This window comes from Salvelinus alpinus, chromosome 21, assembly GCF_045679555.1.
Source record: "Salvelinus alpinus chromosome 21, SLU_Salpinus.1, whole genome shotgun sequence".
In the NCBI taxonomy this organism is placed as follows: domain Eukaryota; kingdom Metazoa; phylum Chordata; class Actinopteri; order Salmoniformes; family Salmonidae; genus Salvelinus; species Salvelinus alpinus.
Genome location: NC_092106.1, coordinates 44,545,195 through 44,567,694, shown reverse-complemented (window position 1 = coordinate 44,567,694; position 22,500 = coordinate 44,545,195). Strand labels below are relative to the sequence as shown.

General features: G+C 43.6%; 1 protein-coding gene across 1 annotated transcript in view; it reads left to right on the top strand.

Moving 5' to 3' along the window:
* Positions 1-22,500, top strand: part of lekr1 (Leucine-, glutamate- and lysine-rich protein 1) — a 203,473-nt gene that overhangs the window by 67,608 nt on the left and 113,365 nt on the right. The window contains exon 4 of the mRNA XM_071357976.1: positions 2,969-3,046. Within this exon, the coding sequence (XP_071214077.1) occupies positions 2,969-3,046 (78 nt within the window). The remainder of the gene's footprint in view (positions 1-2,968; positions 3,047-22,500) is intronic.

Below are 22,500 nucleotides of genomic sequence, written 5' to 3'. Positions count from 1 at the left end.
TTTAGGGTCACTTGTTTTTAGATGGTTGTAAAATTTGATGGCTCTTTTTTCTATTCGAATGAGGAGAGGATATTGGCCCAATTCTGCCCTACATGCGTTATTTTGAGTTTTTCTTTGTACTTGCAATACAGTCTTGCAAAACTCTGCATGCAATACTTCAATTGGATGTTTGTCCCATTTAGTAAATTCATTATTAGAGAGTGGACCCCATACTTCACTGCCATATAGAGCAATTGGTTCTATAACTGATTGAAAAAATTTGAGCCAGATTCTAATTGGAATTTCAATTTTGATGTTCCTTTTAATGGCATAGAATGCTCTTCTTGCTTTGTCTCTCAGCTCATTCACAGCCATGTGAAAGCTACCTGTGTTGCTGATATTTAGTCCTAGATATGTGTAGTTTTTGGTGTGTTCTAATAGAACTGTGTCCAAATAGAATTTATATTTGTCATCCTTATTTCCGGACCTTTTTTGGAATATCATTATATTTGTTTTTTTTAGGTTAACGGTCAGAGCCCAAGTCTGACAGAACCTGTGAAGACGATCTAGGTGCTGCTGTAACCCCTCTTTAGTGGGAGACAGCAGCACCAGGTCATCTGCGTACAGCAGACACTTGATTTCAGTGTTGTGTAGGGTGATACCAGGTGCTGCCGATTCTTCTAACACTCTCTCTCTCTCTCTCTCTCTCTCTCCTCACTCTCTCTCTGTCTCTCTCTCTCCTCACTCTCTCTCTGTCTCTCTCTCTCCTCTCTCTCTCTCTCTCTCCTCACTCTCTCTGTCTCTCTCTCTAGCCTCTCTCTCTCTCTCTCTCTCTCTCTCTCTCTCATTAAGAAATCACTGTCAGCACTTGTTTGTTGTGGTGTCTGGCTGCGTCTGGGAGTGAGATGCTGCATGTCTGCTTGGATGTGGTGTCTGGCTGGGCGGGCGACGTGATCTGAGTGCTGATGTGTTGTTCTGTCCTGGTTGATTGGTTATGTCTGGAAACTGTGAGGAAGAGTTTTATCACTCAACCCTATCATCTACACTTCTTAATAGAGTTTCTAACACTCTAACAGTCTAACACTCTAACATTCTAACATTAACACTCTAACATTCTAACACTCTAACATTCTAACCCTCTAACACTAACATTCTTACACTCTAACACTCTAACATTCTAACACTCTAACACTCTAACATTCTAACACTCTAACATTCTAACACTCTAACATTCTAACACTCTAACATTCTAACACTCTAACATTCCAACATTAACACTCTAACATTCTAACACTCTAACATTCTAACACTCTAACATTCTAACACTCTAACATTCTAACATTCTAACACTCTAATATTCTAACATTCTAACACTAACATTCTAACACTCTAACATTCTAACATTCTAACACTCTAACATTCTAACATTCTAACGCTCTAATATTCTAACACGCTAACATTCTAACATTCTAACACTAACATTCTAATACTCTAAAACTAACACTCTAACATTCTAACACTAACACTCTAACACTCTAACATTCTAACACTCTAAAACTAACTCTCTAACATTATAACACTATAACATTCTAACATGCTAACATTCTAACATTCTAACACTAACATTCTAACACTCGAACATTCTAACATTCTAACACTCTAAAACTAACTCTCTAACATTCTAACACTAACATTCTAACACTCGAACACTCTAACATTCTAACACTCTAAAACTAACTCTCTAACATTATAACACTATAACATTCTAACATTCTAACACTCTAACATTCTAACACTAACACTCTAACACTCTAACACTCAAACATTCTAACATTCTAACATGCTAACATTCTAACACTAACATTCTAACACTCTAACATTCTAACACTCTAAAACTAACTCGAACATTCTAACATTCTAACACTCTAAAACTAACTCTCTAACATTCTAACACTAACACTCTACCACTCTAACATTCTCACACTCTAAAACTAACTCTCTAACATTATAACACTATAACATTCTAACATTCTAACATTCTAACACTAACACTCTAACACTCAAACATTCTAACATTCTAACATGCTAACATTCTAACATTCTAACACTAACATTCTAACACTCTAACACTTTAACATTCTAACATTCTAACACTCTAAAACTAACTCGAACATTCTAACATTCTAACACTCTAAAACTAACTCTCTAACATTCTAACACTAACACTCTAACACTCTAACATTCTAACACTCTAAAACTAACTCTCTAACATTCTAACACTTTAACATTCTAACACTCTAAAACTAACTCTCTAACATTCTAACACTCTAAAACTAACTCTCTAACATTCTAACACGCTAACATTCTAACACTAACATTCTAATATGTATTTCTCCTCTCTGTGCCTATATTCCTTTGTGTCAGAACAGTAACTAGACAATGCAAATGTTTGTGTGTGTACGTGTGTGATGACTCACCAATTATTAGTCATGTCATCAATCATGTCCTGATCAAATAATCACTTTACTTTCACTTTTCCTGAATCTTTGCAGGAGGCTGTTTACCACTTCTAGTAGCTCTTCTCATGTTTATATGTATTTGTTTTGTTTCTGGATAATGAACATAGTGACATGAGGCAGGACAGTTTCCATAGAAACATAAAGACACCATATAAACATCACAGGGTATCTTCCACCATAATTAGGGTATCCTGCCTTTCTTTCTGTCCTCCATTCCTCTCATAAACCTCCTTAACTTCCCACTACTTTCTCTCTCAATACCACTTCCTCCCTGTGACTAGTTTACTGTTTATTCTCCTCTTGTAGTGGTTATGTGTGCATTGCACTGCATTATTTTGACATTTTATTCAAGAAAAGATTCTCTCTCTCTCTCTCTCTCTCTCTCTCTCTCTCTCTCTCTCTCTCTCTCTCTCTCTCTCTCTCTCTCTCTATCTATCTCTGTCTCCCTCTCTTGCTCTCTCTCTCTCTAGGCTGAAGCGTGTGGGTTTAGAGCGAGACATGACAGAGGGGCTGCTGTGTAAAGAGAGAGAGCTCTGCCAACAGCTCAGGTAAGGAAAGGATAGAACGAGAAAACAAGGGAACAATACAGCTGCCAGGAGGCCTGTGGGCAGGCGGAAGAGAGGGAGGGCGGAGGAAAGAAAGATAAAAAGGGATAGAGGGAAAACAGAAACAAAAGAATAGCCTGCTTTAATCTGATTGGTTGGTGGCTCCCCGACCAATGGCACGACAGGAAGGCTGGGGCAGATGGGAAAAATCTGGGTGCCGGGATGCAGGAAGGAAAAAACAGAGGGAGAGAAAACTAGAGGGAGGAGAAGAAAATAGAGGAGAGTTGGCCCATTGCTGAGAGTGCAAAGGACAATAAAACTGTAGAGAAAAGGAAATATGACAGGCGAGGGAAAGATATGAGGAGAGGAGTGTTTCTGCCATAGACTTTTGTTGATGTCTTAAAGTCAGATGTTAGAGTGCAACACTATTAATAACCAAGGCTGGCCTAGTAAAACACGGTGCGTTAACTAGTGTGTATTAGATAATTCAGTCACACACACAAGCTCAAATTCTTAGCCTCGTAACCGATGACAGATTTGGCTCATATCTGGTCCTCCATTTCTGCCTGTCAGGCTACGATTTGTGTCATGTGACATTATACAACAGCCTTTCGTGACAAACACACACACTGACACACGCTGACACACACTGACACACACACACATAAACAAACAAGTAAAACACTCTCAGATATCAGAAATGGAGGAGGGAACTCTTCTTCTCTGATCTTCATGTTTTATCACCTAAAGCCACATGCCATTACTTCTGGTCTGTAGAGATCAGTCAGAAGAAAAACAGCCACTCCACTCTCAAAAGCTGTCACTTCAGATTAGATTTACAGTACCAGTTAAAAATGTGGACACACGTACTCATTCAAGGGTTTTTCTTTATTTTTACTATTTTCTACATTGTAGAATAATAGTGAAGACATCAAAACTATGAAATAACACATATGGAATCATGTAGTAACCAAAAAAGTATTAAACAAATCAAAATATATTTTAGATTTTAGATTCTTCAAAGTAGCCACTCTTTGCCTTGATGACAGCTTTGCACACGCTGCGTCTCTGCGTCTCACAAAGAAATGGCGGTTGGAACCAAAAATCGAAAATTTGGACTCATCAGACCAAAGAACAGATTTCCACCAGTCTAATGTTCATTGCTCGTGTTTCTTGGCCCAAGAAGGTCTCTTCTTATTATTGATGTCCTTTAGTAGTGGTTTCTTTGCAGCAATTCGACCCTGAAGACCTGATTCACACGGTCTCCTCTGAACAGTTGATGTTGAGATGTGTCCGTTACTTGAACTCTGTGAAGCATTTATTTGGGCTGCAATTTCGGAGGCTGGTAACTCTAATGAACTTATCCTCTGCAGCAGAGGTAACTCTGGGTCTTCCTTTCATTTTATTTTTATTTATTTTTATTTCACCTTTATTTAACCAGGTAGGCTAGTTGAGAACAAGTTCTCATTTGCAACTGCAACCTGGCCAAGATAAAGCATAGCAATTCGACACATACAACAACACAGAGTTACACATGGAATAAACAAAACATAGTCAATAATACTGTAGAACAAAAGAAAACAAAAAGTCTATATACAGTGTGTGCAAATGAGGTAAGATAAGGGAGTTAAGGCAATAAATAGGCCATGGTGCCGAAGTAATTACAATATAGCAATTAAACACGGGAATGGTAGATGTGCAGAAGATGAATGTGCAAGTAGAGATACTGGGGTGCAAAGGAGCAAGATAAATAAATAAATACAGTATGGGGATGAGGTAGGTAGATAGATGGGCTGTTTACAGATGGGCTATGTACAAGTGCAGTGATCTGTGAGTTGCTCTGACAACTTAAAGCTAGTGAGGGAGATATGAGTCTCCAGCTTCAGTGATTTTTGCAGTTCGTTCCAGTCATTGGCAGCAGAGAACTGGAAGGAAAGACAACCAAAGGAGGAATTGGCTTTGGGGGTGACCTGTGAGATATACCTGCTGGAGCGCGTGCTACGAGTGGGTGCTGCTATGGTGACCAGTGAGCTGAGATAAGGTGGGGCTTTACCTAGCAGAGACTTGTAGATAACCTGTAGCCAGTGGGTTTGGCGACGAGTATGAAGCGAGGGCCAACCAAGGAGAGTGTACAGGTCGCAATGGGGGGTAGTGTATGGGGCTTTGGTGACAAAGCGGATGGCACTGTGATAGACTGCATGCAGTTTGTTGATTAGAGTGTTAGAGGCTATTTTATAGATGACATCACCGAAGTCGAGGATCGGTAGGATGGTCAGTTTTACGAGGGTATGTTTGGCAGCATGAGTGAAGGATGCTTTGTTGCGATATAGAAAGCCGATTCTAGATTTAATTTTGGATTGGAGATGCTTAATGTGAGTCTGGAAGGAGAGTTTACAGTCTAACCAGACACCTAGGTATTTGTAGTTGTCCACGTATTCTAAGTCAGAGCCGTCCAGAGTAGTGATGCTGGACGGGCGAGCAGGTGCAGGCAGTGATCGGTTGAATAGCATGCATGTGGCGGGCCTTATGAGAGCCAGTTTCATCATAGTGCTTGATGGCTTTTGCAACTGCACTTGAAGAAACTTTCAAAGTTCTTGAAATTTTCCGGATTGTCTGACCTTCATGTCTTAAAGTAATGATGCACTTTCATTTCTCTTTGCTTATTTGAGCTGTTCTTGCCATGATATGGACTTGATCTTTTACCAAATAGGGCTATCGTCTGTATACCAACCCTAGCTCTTGTCACAACACAACTGATTGGCTAAAACGCATTAAGAAGGAATGAAATTCCACAAATTAACTTTTAACAAGGCACACCTGTTAATTGAAATGCATTCCAGTTGACTACCTCATGAAGCTGGTTGAGAGAATTCAAGCGTGTGCAAAGCTGTCAACAAGGCAAAGGGTGACTACTTTGAAGAATCAAAAATATAACATATATTTTCATTTGTTTAACAGTTTATTTCCATAGTAGTCACCCTTTCCATAGTTGTGATGTCTTCACTATTATTCTACAATGTAGAAAATAGTAAAAATATAGAAAACCCCTGGAATGAGGTGTGTCCAAACTTTTGACTGGTACTGTATATATACAAATAAAATATGTGGGATTGGAAATGATGCAGACAATTACATTGATGGAAGCTACACTATCTGCAATATTAAAGCTGATTTACCCCCCCCCCCTTAAAATAAAATTATTAGATAATTTGAGTTATTTTCATGAAATAAACACACACAGTTTATTTATTAGACATATAGTGATGATTTCAAAATATAAAATAAACTGCATGCGGGCTTTTACCATGCGACCACTAGAAAGAGACTTCTTGTTTGGCTATCAGCATTTCTATGCATGTGTGGGTGTGACTAGGGTGGGCATTCTAGTTTCTTTATTTCTATACATGTGTGGGTGTGACTAGGGTGGGCATTCTAGTTTCTTTATTTCTATACATGTGTGGGTGTGACTAGGGTGGGCATTCTAGTTTCTTTACTTCTATGCATGTGTGGGTGTGACTAGGGTGGGCATTCTAGTTTCTTTATTTCTATACATGTGTGGGTGTGACTAGGGTGGGCATTCTAGTTTCTTTATTTCTATACATGTGTGGGTGTGACTAGGGTGGGCATTCTAGTTTCTTTACTTCTATACATGTGTGGGTGTGACTAGGGTGGGCATTCTAGTTTCTTTACTTCTATGCATGTGTGGGTGTGACTAGGGTGGGCATTCTAGTTTCTTTATTTCTATACATGTGTGGGTGTGACTAGGGTGGGCATTCTAGTTTCTTTACTTCTATGCATGTGTGGGTGTGACTAGGGTGGGCATTCTAGTTCCCCTATTTCTATGCATGTATGGGTGTGACTAGGGTGGGCATTCTAGTTTCTTTATTTCTATACATGTGTGGGTGTGACTAGGGTGGGCATTCTAGTTTCTTTACTTCTATGCATGGGTGGGTGTGACTAGGGTGGGCATTCTAGTTTCCCTATTTCTATGCATGTATGGGTGTGACTAGGGTGGGCATTCTAGTTTCTTTATTTCTATACATCTGTGGGTGTGACTAGGGTGGGCATTCTAGTTTCTTTACTTCTATACATGTGTGGGTGTGACTAGGGTGGGCATTCTAGTTTCTTTACTTCTATGCATGTGTGGGTGTGACTAGGGTGGGCATTCCAGTTTCTTTGCTTCTATGCATGTGTGGGCGTGACTAGGGTGGGCATTCTAGTTTCTTTACTTCTATGCATGTGTGGGTGTGACTAGGGTGGGCATTCTAGTTTCTTTATTTCTATACATGTGTGGGTGTGACTAGGGTGGGCATTCTAGTTTCTTTACTTCTATGCATGTGTGGGTGTGACTAGGGTGGGCATTCTAGTTTCTTTACTTCTATGCATGTGTGGGTGTGACTAGGGTGGGCATTCTAGTTTCTTTATTTCTATGTTTTCTGTTTCTATGTTTTGGCCGGGTATGGTTCTCAATCAGGGACAGCTGTCTATCGTTGTCTCTGATTAGGAATCATACTTAGGCAGCCTGTTTTTCCACCTTAGTTGTGGGTAGTTGTCTGTGCTAGTGGCCTGTATAGCCCTAGTTAGCGTCACATTCGTTTTTTGTTGGCGACATTCATAAATAAAAATAAATGTACGCTGCACCTTGGTCTGGTCGCCCTGACGACGTTCGTGACAATACATGTGATGGCAGAGTTGCAAAAACATATGATCACCTGATTGACAGGCTACAAATCATCATGACGCCAGGCTGGCCTATTTTAGAGTCAACAATTACATTTTTCCCCAATTGTTTACACACTAAAACTGGCCCATAGGCACAATGACCCAAACCTGTAACTAATTTAGTAGAACCAGACAACACATCTGCAATACTACCTGCACATGTTCTGCTTTACACTCAGGTTGCAATTCTATAACAAACATTTGGCAAAACACAACACACAATTCTCTACCTTTGGCACAACCTTCCCAACTAAAATCTCTTGTGTGCAAATGAAAAGCAACACTGTTCAACAAGCTCAGCTCAATTACCAATTGGCCACTTTCACTCTTCACATGTGCAAACACTAGTTGTTCACTTTGCAATCAGACCTTTGGTCTGGATAAAAAGGCCACAGGCGAGAACTCCTGTGTTTGGAGAACAACGGAAGCAAACTTGGCAGAGAGAGATAGAGGTGGAGGTGGAGGTACAGTAGAGGTGAAGGTCAAATCAAATCAAATGTTATTTGTCACATACACATGGTTAGCAGATGTTAATGTGAGTGTAGCGAAATGCTTGTGCTTCTAGTTCCGACAATGCAGTAATAACCAACAAGTAATCTAACCTAACAATTCCACAACTACTACCTTATACACACAAGTGTAAAGGAATGAAGTACATAAAAATATATGAATGAGTGATGGTACAGAACGGCATAGGCAAGATGCAGTAGATGGTATAGAGTACGGTATATACATATGAGATGAGTAATGTAGGGTATGTAAACATAAAAGTGGCATTGTTTAAAGTGGATAGTGATACATGTATTACATCAAGATGGCAAGATACAGTAGATGGTATAGAGTACAGTATATACATATGAGATGAGTAATGTAGGGTATGTAAACATTATATGAAGTGGCATTGTATAAAGTGGCTAGTGATACATTTTTCATCATTTTTTACATTATTAAAGTGGCTGGAGTTGAGTCAGTATGTTGGCAGCAGCCACTCAATGTTAGTGGTGGCTGTTTAACAGTCTGATGACCTTGAGATAGAAGCTGTTTTTCAGTCTCTCAGTCCCTGCTTTGATGCACCTGTACTGACCTCGCCTTCTGGATGATAGCGGGGTGAACATGCAGTGGCTCGGATGGTTGTTGTCCTTGATGATCTTTATGGCTTTCCTGTGGCATCGGGTGGTGTAGATGTCCTGGAGGGCAGGTAGTTTGCCCCCGGTGATGCGTTGTGCAGACCTCACTACCCTCTGGAGAGCCTTACGGTTGTGGGCGGAGCAGTTGCCGTTACCAGGCGGTGGTACAGCCCGACAGGATGCTCTCGATTGTGCATCTGTAAAAGTTTGTGAGTGCTTTTGGTGACAAGCCAAATTTCTTCAGCCCCCTGAGGTTGAAGACCTCTGTGTGGGTGGACCAATTCAGTTTGTCCGTGATGTGTACGCCAAGGAACTTAAAACTTACTACCCTCTCCACTACTGTCCCGTCGATGTGGATAGGGGGTTCTCCCTCTGCTGTTTCCTGAAGTCTACGATCATCTCCTTTGTTTTGTTGACGTTGAGTGTGAGGTTATTTTCCTGACACAACCCTCTGAGGGCCCTCACCTCCTCCCTGTAGGCCGTCTCGCCGTTGTTGGTAATCAAGCCTACCACTGTAGTGTCGTCTGCAAACTTGATGATTGAGTTGGAGGCGTGCATGGCCACGCAGTCGTGGGTGAACAGGGCGTACAGGAGAGGGCTCAGAACGCACCCTTGTGGGGCCCCAGTGTTGAGGATCAGCGGGGTGGAGATGTTGTTACCTACCCTCACCACCTGGGGACGGCCCGTCAGGAAGTCCAGTACCCAGTTGCACAGGGCGGGGTCAAGACCCAGGGTCTCGAGCTTGATGATGAGTTTGGAGGGTACTATGGTGTGAAATGCTGAGCTGTAGTCGATGAACAGCATTCTCACATAGGTATTTCTCTTGTCCAGATGGGTTAGGGGAGTGTGCAGTGTGCAGTGTGGTTGCGATTGCGCCGTCTGTGGACCTATTGGGGCGGTAAGCAAATTGGAGTGGGTCTCGGGTGTCAGGTAGGGTGGAGGTGATATGGTCCTTGACTAGTCTCTCAAAGCACTTCATGAGGACGGAAGTGAGTGCTACGGGGCGGTAGTCGTTTAGCTCAGTTACCTTAGCTTTCTTGGGAACAGGAACAATGGTGGCACTCTTGAAGCATGTGGGAACAGCAGACTGGGATAAGGATTGATTGAATATGTCCGTAAACACACCAGCCAGCTGATCTGCGCATGCTCTGAGGACGCGGCTGGGGATGCCGTCTGGGCCTGCAGCCTTGCGAGGGTTAACACGTTTAAACGTTTTACTCACGTCGGCTGCAGTGAAGGAGAGTCCGCAGGTTTTGGTAGCGGGCTGTGTCAGTGGCACTGTATTGTCCTCAAAGCGAGCAAAGAAGTTGTTTAGTCTGTATGGAAGCAAGACATCCTGGTCCGCGACGGGGATGGTTTTCTTTTTGTAATCCGTGATTGACTGTAGACCCTGCCACATACCTCTTGTGTCTGAGCCGTTGAATTGCGACTCTACTTTGTCTCTATACTGACGCTTAGCTTGTTTGATTGCCTTGCGGAGGGAATAGCTACACTGTTTGTATTCGGTCATGTTACCGGTCACCTTGCCCCAGTTAAAAGCAGTGGTTCGCGCTTTCAGTTTCGCGCGAATGTTGCCATCAATCCACGGTTTTTGGTTTGGGAATGTTTTAATAGTTGCTGTGGGTACGACATCGCCGATGCACTTGCTAATAAACTCGCTCACCGAATCATCGTATTCGTCAATGTTGTTATTTGACGCAATGTGGAACGTATCCCAGTCCACGTGATCAAAGCAATCTTGAAGCGTGGAATCAGATTGGTTGGAGCAGCGTTGAACAGACCTAAGCACGGGAGCTTCCTGTTTTAGTTTCTGTCTATAGGCTGGGAGCAACAAAATGGAGTCGTGGTCAGCTTTTCCGAAAGGAGGGCGGGGGAGGGCCTTATATGCATCGCGGAAGTTAGAATAACAATGATCCAGGGTTCTACCAGCCCTGGTTGCACAATCGATATGCTGATAGAATTTAGGGAGTCTTGTTTTCAGATTAGCCTTGTTAAAATCCCCAGCTACAATGAATGCAGCCTCAGGATATGTCGTTTCCAGTTTACATAGAGTCAAATGAAGTTCGTTCAGGGCCATCGATGTGTCTGCTTTGGGGGGATTATAATCGAAGAGAATTCTCTTGGTAGATAATGCGGTCGACATTTGATTGTGAGGAATTCTAAGTCAGGTGAACAGAAGGACTTGAGTTCCTGTATGTTGTTATGATCACACCACGTCTCGTTAATCATAAGGCATACCCCCCCGCCCTTCTTCTTACCAGAAAGATGCTTGTTTCTGTCGGCGCGATGCATGAAGAAACTAGCTGGCTGTACCGACTCCGATAGCGTGTCTCGAGTGAGCCATGTTTCCGTGAAGCAAAGAACGTTACAGTCTCTTATGTCTCTCTGGAATGCTACCCTTACTCAGATTTCATCTACCTTGTTGTCAAGAGACTGGACATTGGCAAGTAGTATGCTCGGGAGCTGTGCGTAATGTGCCCGTCTCCGGAGCTTGACCAGAAAACCGCTTCGTCTGCCCCTTTTACGGTGTTGTTGTTTTGGTTCGCCGGCTGGGATCCGATCCATTGTCCCGGGTGGTGGGCAAAACAGAGGATCCGCTTCGGGAAAGTCGTATTCCTGGTCGTAGAAGTAGAAGAGGTGGAGGTAGAGGTAGTGGAGGTGGAGGTAGAAGAGGTAGAGGTGGAGGTTGTGGAGGTGGAGGTAGAAGAGGTGGAGGTAGAGGTGGAGGTAGAGGTGGAGGTAGAAGAGGTAGAGGTGGATGTAGAGGTAGTGGAGGTGGAGGTAGAAGAGGTATAGGTGGAGGTAGAAGAGGTATAGGTGGAGGTAGAAGAGGTAGAGGTGGAGGTAGAAGTATAGGTAGAAGAGGTAGAGGTGGATGTAGAGGTAGTAGAGGGGGAGGTAGAAGAGGTATAGGTAGAGGTGGAGGTAGAGGTATAGGTGGAGGTTGTGGAGGCGGAGGTAGAGGTGAACCAGGAACAATGAGAGTAATCTCTGATTAAAATGTAGGCATCTATGGTGGACAATGTGGTCAACCATGGTTTGACCTTGAGAGAGGCTGGGCAGAGAGTGGTGCCCAATATGAGCCACTTCACCGTAGCATCCATCATCCGGACGTTCCACAATGAGAAGAGGTTTGTACTGCAGACATTGGACCTCTCTACTACTTTTACACCTAGACAGTAGTACAACATAATGCACAGTAAAGACTGTAGATTCCAATACGTACTGTAAAGGCAACAAATGCAATGTTTCATTACTGTATTACTGTATGTATTTGGGAGCTATTCTACTTCGTAACATGTTTATCATGTATACTGTACTACTGTAGTGTTTACTGTACTGGATGCTATTTTGTTTTTGTGCAATTGAAAGACGACCACCACGTGGTGGTAGAACGTGTTTATTTACAGGAGAACAGGAATCGGACATTGTGCAAACGGTAGTTGAACATATTGCCATTAAGACGGTGGGGAAATCCAACAGATGATTGAAAACCCTGCCATCTTCCATAACATCAGAGTGAGTTTATCAACCATAGACAGCATCCTTAACAAGCACCATCTCCGGATGAAGCAAATCTACAGAGTCCCATTTGAAAGGAATTACGAAAGAGCGAAGGATAAACAGTACGGAATATGTAGACAAGTAAAACAATGTAGTATTAATACACTGTTGAAACATCAGAGACTCATTGATGTTGCCAGTGAACTTTACTATACACCAATTACAGTATTTACACACATTTCAAAGAATCATGGAGTTGGATGCCCATCCCCCAAGAACTCATATTCCTTAGATGAGACTGGATTCAATTTAGGCGAAGACGAGGAGGAGAGGAAGAAACATCTTTGGTCAACGTGCCATCATTGAGGTACCTGGCCAGCACTGGGGAAATGTCACCATATGCACAGCTATGAGCCACAATAGGATCCTCCACTGCCTTGCCACCCTTGGACCATACAACACTGCCCATCTCCTTCATTTCCTGAACTCCTTACATGACAATCTTTTTCAGCCAGAGCAGAGAGGGCCAGGTGATCCTGAGCAGAGAGGGCCGGGTGATACTGAGCAGAGAGGGCCGGGTGATCCAGAGCAGAGAGGGCCGGGTGATCCTGAGCAGAGAGGGCCGGGTGTTCCTGAGCAGAGAGGGCCGGGTGATCCTGAGCAGAGAGGGCCAGGTGATCCTAAGCAGAGAGGGCCAGGTGATCCTGAGCAGCTAATGTATGCTCTAATTTGGTACAACAAGAGTTTCCATCGGGCTGCTCAGATCCGCAACTGCTTCAATGACCATCCCAGGTTTACAATTCTCTATCTCCCACCATATTCCTCATTTCTCAAACCCATTGAGGAGTTGTTTTCTAGTTTTGGCGGTGGAAGGTGTATGATCGCAAACCCCATGAACGTATGGCCCTTCTCCAGGCCATGGAGAAGCCCTGTGGTGACGTTCCATTCCTGTCAGGGGTGGTTGCGTCATGCCAGCAGATATTTTCCCCTGCTGTCTGGCCAAGGAGAATATCGCCTGTGATGTTGATGAAAATCTGTGGCCGGACCAAAACAACAGATGTGACTTTGTTTTCGCAATGAAGTATTTGTTTCTTGACTTATCTATTCCGTGCAATTGATCTAACGTACAGTACAGTAGTACAAATAGCACTATTTCCCTTCCTTTGCATACGTAAATATATTTACTGTATGTATGCATTTTTACTGTAAGTGTGTTTACAGTACGCTGTTTAACATGTATTGAGTCATGTTGAAATATAAAACGTACATTTTTGCATTTGTGTTCCTTTCTTGTTTGAGTAGACACAAACAGTATACAGTATAACAACAACATCTTAGTCTTTACACTGTAATAGGTTCTGATAGTAGTGTTTTTGGAATATGTCACATTAGTGTGATCTCTGTTGTCACTAAGTTAGATTCATTTAATGTGTGTCTCATTTCTATCCAGAGTTCCATTTTGAGCAGGGAGTACATGATTTTGATTGCTGTGTTTCATTTTGAGCAGGGAGTACATGATTTTGATTGCTGTGTTCCATTTTGCAAGACGTCTCTGTGGTTTGGGGAAATTGGCTTACCTACAACACATTATTACACCACTACTCTACCGCAGAATAGCATCACACTAAGACTGTACGATAGGACTGTACTCAGTGGAGACTACAGTATAGTATCACACTAAGCCTGTACTCAGTGGAGACTACAGTATAGTATCACACTAAGCCTGTACTCGGTGGAGACTACAGTATAGTATCACACTAAGCCTGTACTAAGTGGAGACTACAGTATAGTATCACACTAAGCCTGTACTCAGTGGAGACTACAGTATAGTATCACACTAAGCCTGTACTAAGTGGAGACTACAGTATAGTATCACACTAAGCCTGTACTCAGTGGAGACTACAGTATAGTATCACACTAAGCCTGTACTAAGTGGAGACTACAGTATAGTATCACACTAAGCCTGTACTAAGTGGAGACTACAGTATAGTATCACACTAAACCTGTACTAAGTGGAGACTACAGTATAGTATCACACTAAACCTGTACTAAGTGGAGACTACAGTATAGTATCACACTAAACCTGTACTAAGTGGAGACTACAGTATAGTATCACACTAAACCTGTACTAAGTGGAGACTACAGTATAGTATCGCACTAAGACTGTACTAAGTGGAGACTGTTTTGTGTTTAGAGTTTTGAGGACATGAGATGGTTTCAGCAAACGTGGGTTCACAATTAGTAAAAAGTGTAATTGGGAAGGTTTTTGAGGAACGTCTTAGAAATGACTCTTTCCGCATGCTAACCGACTACCCGACACACACGGGTCACACCAACAGGCGTCTTCCTCAGAAAGTTGAGGGAAATATACATCACAGATTCATTCTTTTGAGAAACGAGCTCAATTTAACTACCACTTTGGTTCGTCTGTGAGCTTCTCCACAGGACAACCAGTTGTTTGAGCTGCGTGCTCTTGCTGACCAACAGACAGTATTCGGCTGAAACGAGACAATGAGCGAGAGGCACGCATGTTGATAGGCTACTTCTGCTCCGATTGCTTCCTACTTCCTCCCTACTTCCTCCCCACGTCCTCTCTACTTCCGATCCACTTCCTCCCTACTTCCTCCCCACTTCCTCTCTGCTCCCCTATGTCCTCTATACTTCCTCCCCACTTCCTCTCTTCTCCCCTATGTCATCTATACTTCCTCCCTACGTCCTCCCTACTTCCCCCTACATCTGCCCTACCCCCCCACGTCCGCCCTACTTCCCCCTACGTCCTCCCTACTTCCCCCTACATCCTCCCTACTTCCTCCCCACTTCCTTCCTACTTCCTCCCCACTTCCTTCCTACTTCTTCCTCTCCATCAGGCCCAGATGTCGTTTTCTCACCTCTGCTAAGGATTTAAGAGATTTTCCCTATGTAAAAAGCCACAATCTTAAACTAACAAGGGTTATGCTTTTAGCCTGTTTTTCTAACAAGGGGTACGGCGAACCACCGCGCGTCCCATTCGAGCACTGTGTATATCAGGGAGTGTGTGTGTGAGTGTGTGTATATCAGGGTGTGAGTGTGTGTATATCAGGGAGTGTGTGCTTGTCAGTGTGTTTCTGAATGAGTTCAGTGCGCTCTAACCCAGAGTTCTGTCAAAACCCTTCTTGGAATAACAGAATGTTCTATTCTGCGTTCTAGTTTTCCACGTCATCGCTCCGCATTACTGAGCGTGTGTGTAAATGACTGAGTGTGCGTGTGTAAATGACTGAGTGTGTGTGTGTAAATGACTGAGCGTGTGTGTGTGTGACTGATCATGTGTGTAAATGACTGTGTGTGTGTGTGTGTGTGTGACTGAGTGTGTGTGTAAATGACTGAGCGTGTGTGACTGAGTGTGTGTGACTGAGCGTGTGTGAATGTACAGTTAGTTTTTCATGTCACCTGAAGTGCTTCTCTCTTTCGCAGACGACTGATCTGCAGTTTTCTTTGAGAGAGAGACAGAGAGAGAGACAGAGAGAGACAGAGAGAGAGAGACAGAGAGAGAGAGAGAGAGAGAGAGAGAGACAGACAGACAGACAGACAGACAGAGAGAGAGAGAGAGAGAGAGAGAGAGAGAGAGAGAGAGAGAGAGAGAGAGAGAGAGAGAGAGAGAGAGAGAGAGGAAGGGGGAGAGAGGGAGAAAGAAAGGGTGACAGAGAGAGAGAGAGAGAGAGAGAGAGAGAGAGAGAGAGAGAGAGAGGAAGGGGGAGAGAGAGAGAAAGAAAGGGTGACAGAGAGAGAGAGAGAGAGAGAGAGAGAGAGAGAGAGAGAGAGAGAGAGAGAGAGAGAGAGAGAGAGAGAGAGAGAGACAGACAGACAGACAGACAGACAGACAGACAGACAGAGAGAGAGAGAGAGAGAGAGAGAGAGAGAGAGAGAGAGAGAGAGAGAGGAAGGGGGAGAGAGAGAGAAAGAAAGGGTGACAGAGAGAGACAGAGAGAGAGACAGGAGAGAGAGAGAGAGAGAGGTCATGATCAGATGATCAGATGAGCTCCTGCATTTTTCAGCATTTTCTTTAAAAAAGATAGATTTAGAGTTAGTTAAACTTGGATTTTTTGTGGAACTGAGAGAGATACAGCTTCAACTGTATTCAACTGTAACTGACTTGATACAGCTTCAACTAGCACTGACGTGTCAAGTGAGAGGTGTCAAAGACCATTAGCCCAACAATGGCAGGAGAGTCGAATAGTCTACCCCAACCAAATGGAGAGGCCTTAGAAGCTCCCTCCTGCTGTTCAGAGGTAATTAAAATACAGTACCCTGTGAGTGTAAAGAATGATAAGGCAAGAAAAGAGCACAAAATGAAGCTCCTTATGGAAAATCAAGAGACACTTTTTGCTGACTATTACAAAAATGGGAACATCAGCAACCTTATCTTCCACACAAACCATCCCCTGGCATGGCACAGTGCTATATTAGCACACTACCCCTCTGTTAAGAGAGGGGGGGTTAACGAGGGGTGGAAACTCAGGATACTTGACAACGAGGACTCTGAGTCAGCTAACATAAATCTATATAAGTCTGGAACAGTATTGGTACAGGGCAACCCCAAACAGTTTCAGCTGGACTTTCACCTAATCAAAGAATTAGCCCAGCAGGAGAAGCTCTCCCTTGATAAAGATACCCCCACCCCAAGCGGGTCAGACCAGACCTCTTCATCATATAACCCCACAGACGAGCAACCCTCAGCAGACAGTCAACCTCCCAGTACAGAGCACTTCTCCCTCATTGAAATGAAGGATAAATTCACCCAGCTGGAGGTAAGGCAGGTGGAGCTGGAACAGCAGGTGATTACACTCCAGTCAGCACAGACCCAGACAACAGTCCAGCACAACAACCCCTTAACCAGACCAGGAGAGCTGGAGGTGGAGAGAGACATATCTGCACTCTGGACAGTGGTGAGACAACTTCAACAGGAGAAAGAGCAGAAGCAGGAGCAGAACAAAGCACTAGAGGAGAGGATCAGACTGCTGGAGGAGAGGGAGAGGGGGATGGAGGAGAGGATCAGACTGCTGGAGGAGAGGTTGAGGGGGATGGCATGTGACAGAGAACAACCCACTAGGGAGGTGGCCATCCCCACAGAGACGCCAGCAGAACAGCCCACCTCAGCACCGGACAAAAGTCTCGACACCACAGCAGAACAGTCCACACCAGACCCTGACCATAGAGTCAACATCACAGCAGAACAGACAAAAGAAAAAACCCAAGCCCAGCAGCTCTCACCCCCCCTGAGCACCCCCCCTGTCAGCCACCCTGATAGCCCTCCTGACAACCCCCCCACACCCACTGAGAACAAACACAAGACACAGATTGTTCTCCTTATGGACTCAAATGGGAAATATATAGAAGAAAAAAAACTTTTTCCCAAACACAGTGTGTCTAAACTCTGGTGTCCAAACACCCAGCGCGCCCTAGACCTTCTGTCTGAGGACAAACTAGGCTCACCTAGCCACATAATAATACACACAGGCACAAACGACCTGAGAGCAAAGCAGGAAAGGGTGGCCACAGCACTGAAGGGAGTGATTGAAAAAGCTTCTTCTACTTTCCCCAATGCACAAGTGGTTATCTCCACCCTGCTACCACGAAAAGACTTCCACCCTGCTACAATACAGCGGGTAAACGCAAGCATTTCCCGTGACTGTGCCTCAAAACCAAATGTTTTCCTGGCCCACCACTCCACCCTGGACTTGAACAGCCTCTATGACCAGGTCCACCTCTATAAGGCAGCAGTGCCCACCTTTGTCCGGACTCTAAAGGACATCGCTCTCAAACGCAGCCCCAACACTTCACACAGGAGCAACAGATCAATAGACACCCCACCCAGACCAGCGAGACACCCTCCAAGACCTGCAGGACCCCCCCGTGGACCTACACATAGAGGACCCACGCCAAGAGGACTTACATCCAGACCACAGCACCCCCAGACACATCCACACCCCCACCCCAACCAATCAACACCCCCCCACATCAACCATGCCCACACCCCATTTAGGCCCCCTCAGATCAGACCTATGCCACTCCTGCCCACCCCATGCACCCCACCCCCGCAAAGAGAGCATCAACATGGAAGTCACACATACGCCCAGGTAGTGAGCGGGCAAACAGGCCCAACCCCCACTCTTACACTCGCCCAAGCCAACGGCATGTACCAGATGCTCAGCAGGCTCTGCTCACACTTACTGGCCTGAGGCCAAACCACACGGCCAACAACATTGGACACTTTATGGAACAAAAAGCCTTCACTATATCATCCTGGAATATCCAAGGCCTGAGGTCATCTGCCTTTGGCCTAAAGAGCAGGAACACGGACTTCACCAAAGAAATCGGTAATGCAGACATTGTCATCCTGCAAGAAACATGGTATAGCGGAGACGGACCCACTGGTTGCCCTCTAGGTTACAGAGAGCTGGTAGTCCCATCCACCAAACTACCAGGTGTGAAACAGGGAAGGGACTCAGGGGGAATGCTAATTTGGTATAGAGCAGACCTAACTCACTCCATTAAATTAATCAAAACAGGAACATTTTACATTTGGCTAGAAATTCAAAAGGAAATTATCTTAACAGAGAAAAATGTCCTCCTGTGTGCTACCTATATCCCCCCACTAGAATCCCCATACTTTAATAAAGACAGCTTCTCCATCCTGGAGGGGGAAATCAATCATTTCCAGGCCCAGGGACATGTATTAGTCTGTGGCGACCTAAATGCCAGAACTGGACAAGAACCTGACACCCTCAGCACACAGGGGGACAAACACCTGCCTGCAGGTGACAGCATTCCCTCCCCCATATGCCCCCCTAGGCACAACTATGACAACATAACCAACAAAAACGGGTCACAACTCCTGCAGCTCTGTCGCACGCTGGGTATGTACATAGTCAATGGTAGGCTTCGAGGGGACTCCTATGGTAGGTTCACCTATAGCTCATCTCTTGGCAGTAGCACTGTAGACTACTTTATCACTGACCTCAACCCAGAGTCTCTCAGAGCGTTCACAGTCAGCCCACTGACACCCCTATCAGACCACAGCAAAATCACAGTCTACTTGAACAGAGCAATACTCAATCATGAGGCATCAAAGCCAAAGGAACTGAGTAACATTAAGAAATGCTATAGATGGAAGGAATGCAGTTTGGAAACCTACCAAAAAACAATTAGGCAACAGCAAATTCAATCCCTTTTAGACAACTTCCTGGGTAAAATGTTCCACTGCAATAGTGAAGGTGTAAACTTGGCAGTAGAAAATCTTAACAGTATATTTGACCTCTCAGCTTCCCTATCAAATCTAAAAATCTCAAATAGAAAACCGAAGAAAATGAACAACAATGACAAATGGTTTGATAAAGAATGCAAAAATCTAAGAAATAAATTGAGGAACCTGTCCAACCAAAAACATAGAGACCCGGAAAACCTGAGTCTACGCCTTCACTATGGCGAATCACTAAAACAATACAGAAATACACTACGGAAAAAGAAGGAACAGCACGTCAGAAATCAGCTCAATGTAATTGAAGACTCCATAGACTCTAACCAATTCTGGGAAAATTGGAAAACACTAAACAAACAACAACACGAAGAATTATCTATCCAAAATGGAGATGTATGGGTAAACCACTTCTCCAATCTTTTTGGCTCTATAACAAAGAATAAAGAACAAAAACATATACATGATCAAATACAAATCCTAGAATCAACTATTAAAGACTACCAGAACCCATTGGATTCTCCAATTACCTTGAATGAGTTACAGGACAAAATAAAAACCCTCAAACCCAAAAAGGCCTGTGGTGTTGATGGTATCCTTAATGAAATGATCAAATATACAGACAACAAATTCCAATTGGCTATACTAAAACTCTTTAACATCGTCCTTAGCTCTGGCATCTTCCCCAATATTTGGAACCAAGGACTGATCACCCCAATCCACAAAAGTGGAGACAAATTTGACCCCAATAACTACCGTGGAATATGCGTCAACAGTAACCTTGGGAAAATACTCTGCATTATCATTAACAGCAGACTCGTACATTTCCTCAATGAAAACAATGTACTGAGCAAATGTCAAATTGGCTTTTTACCAAATTACCGTACAACAGACCATGTATTCACCCTACACACCCTAATTGACAACCAAACAAACCAAAACAAAGGCAAAGTCTTCTCATGCTTTGTTGATTTCAAAAAAGCCTTCGACTCAATTTGGCATGAGGGTCTGCTATACAAATTGATGGAAAGTGGTGTTGGGGGTAAAACATACGACATTATAAAATCCATGTACACAAACAACAAGTGTGCGGTTAAAATTGGCAAAAAACACACACATTTCTTCACACAGGGTCGTGGGGTGAGACAGGGATGCAGCTTAAGCCCCACCCTCTTCAACATATATATCAACGAATTGGCGCGGGCACTAGAACAGTCTGCAGCACCCGGTCTCACCCTACTAGAATCCGAAGTCAAATGTCTACTGTTTGCTGATGATCTGGTGCTTCTGTCACCAACCAAGGAGGGCCTACAGCAGCACCTAGATCTTCTGCACAGATTCTGTCAGACCTGGGCCCTGACAGTAAATCTCAGTAAGACCCAAAATAATGGTGTTCCAAAAAAGGTCCAGTCACCAGGACCACAAATTCCATCTAGACACCGTTGCCCTAGAGCACACAAAAAACTATACATACCTCGGCCTAAACATCAGCACCACAGGTAACTTCCACAAAGCTGTGAACGATCTGAGAGACAAGGCAAGAAGGGCCTTCTATGCCATCAAAAGGAACATAAATTTCAACATACCAATTAGGATCTGGCTAAAAATACTTGAATCAGTCATAGAGCCCATTGCCCTTTATGGTTGTGAGGTCTGGGGTCCGCTCACCAACCAAGATTTCACAAAATGGGACAAACACCAAATTGAGACTCTGCATGCAGAATTCTGCAAAAATATCCTCCGTGTACAACGTAGAACACCAAATAATGCATGCAGAGCAGAATTAGGCCGATACCCACTAATTATCAAAATCCAGAAAAGAGCCGTTAAATTCTACAACCACCTAAAAGGAAGCGATTCCCAAACCTTCCATAACAAAGCCATCACCTACAGAGAGATGAACCTGGAGAAGAGTCCCCTAAGCAAGCTGGTCCTAGGGCTCTGTTCACAAACACAAACACACCCCACAGAGCCCCAGGACAACAGCACAATTAGACCCAACCAAATCATGAGAAAACAAAAAGATAATTACTTGACACATTGGAAAGAATTAACAAAAAAACAGAGCAAACTAGAATGCTATTTGGCCCTAAACAGAGAGTACACAGTGGCAGAATACCTGACCACTGTGACTGACCCAAACTTAAGGAAAGCTTTGACTATGTACAGACTCAGTGAGCATAGCCTTGCTATTGAGAAAGGCCGCCGTAGGCAGACATGGCTCTCAAGAGAAGACAGGCTATGTGCACACTGCCCACAAAATGAGGTGGAAACTGAGCTGCACTTCCTAACCTCCTGCCCAATGTATGACCATATTAGAGAGACATATTTCCCTCAGATTACACAGATCCACAAAGAATTTGAAAACAAATCCAATTTTGATAAACTCCCATATCTACTGGGTGAAATTCCACAGTGTGCCATCACAGCAGCAAGATTTGTGACCTGTTGCCACAAGAAAAGGGCAACCAGTGAAGAACAAACACCATTGTAAATACAACCCATATTTATGTTTATTTATTTTAACTTGTGTGCTTTAACCATTTGTACATTGTTACAACACTGCATATATATAATATGACATTTGTAATGTCTTTATTGTTTTGAAACTTCTGTATGTGTAATGTTTACTGTTCATTTTTATTGTTTATTTGACTTTTGTATATTACCTACCTCACTTGCTTTGGCAATGTTAACACATGTTTCCCATGCCAATAAAGCCCCTTGAATTGAATTGAATTGAATTGAGAGAGAGAGAGAGGGGGGGGGGGGAGAGAGAGAGAGAAAGGGGGAGAGAGAGAGAAAGAAAGGGTGACAGAGAGAGAGAGAGAGAAAAGGGGGAGAGTGATGGAGTGAGAAAGGTGCTGTAGTCT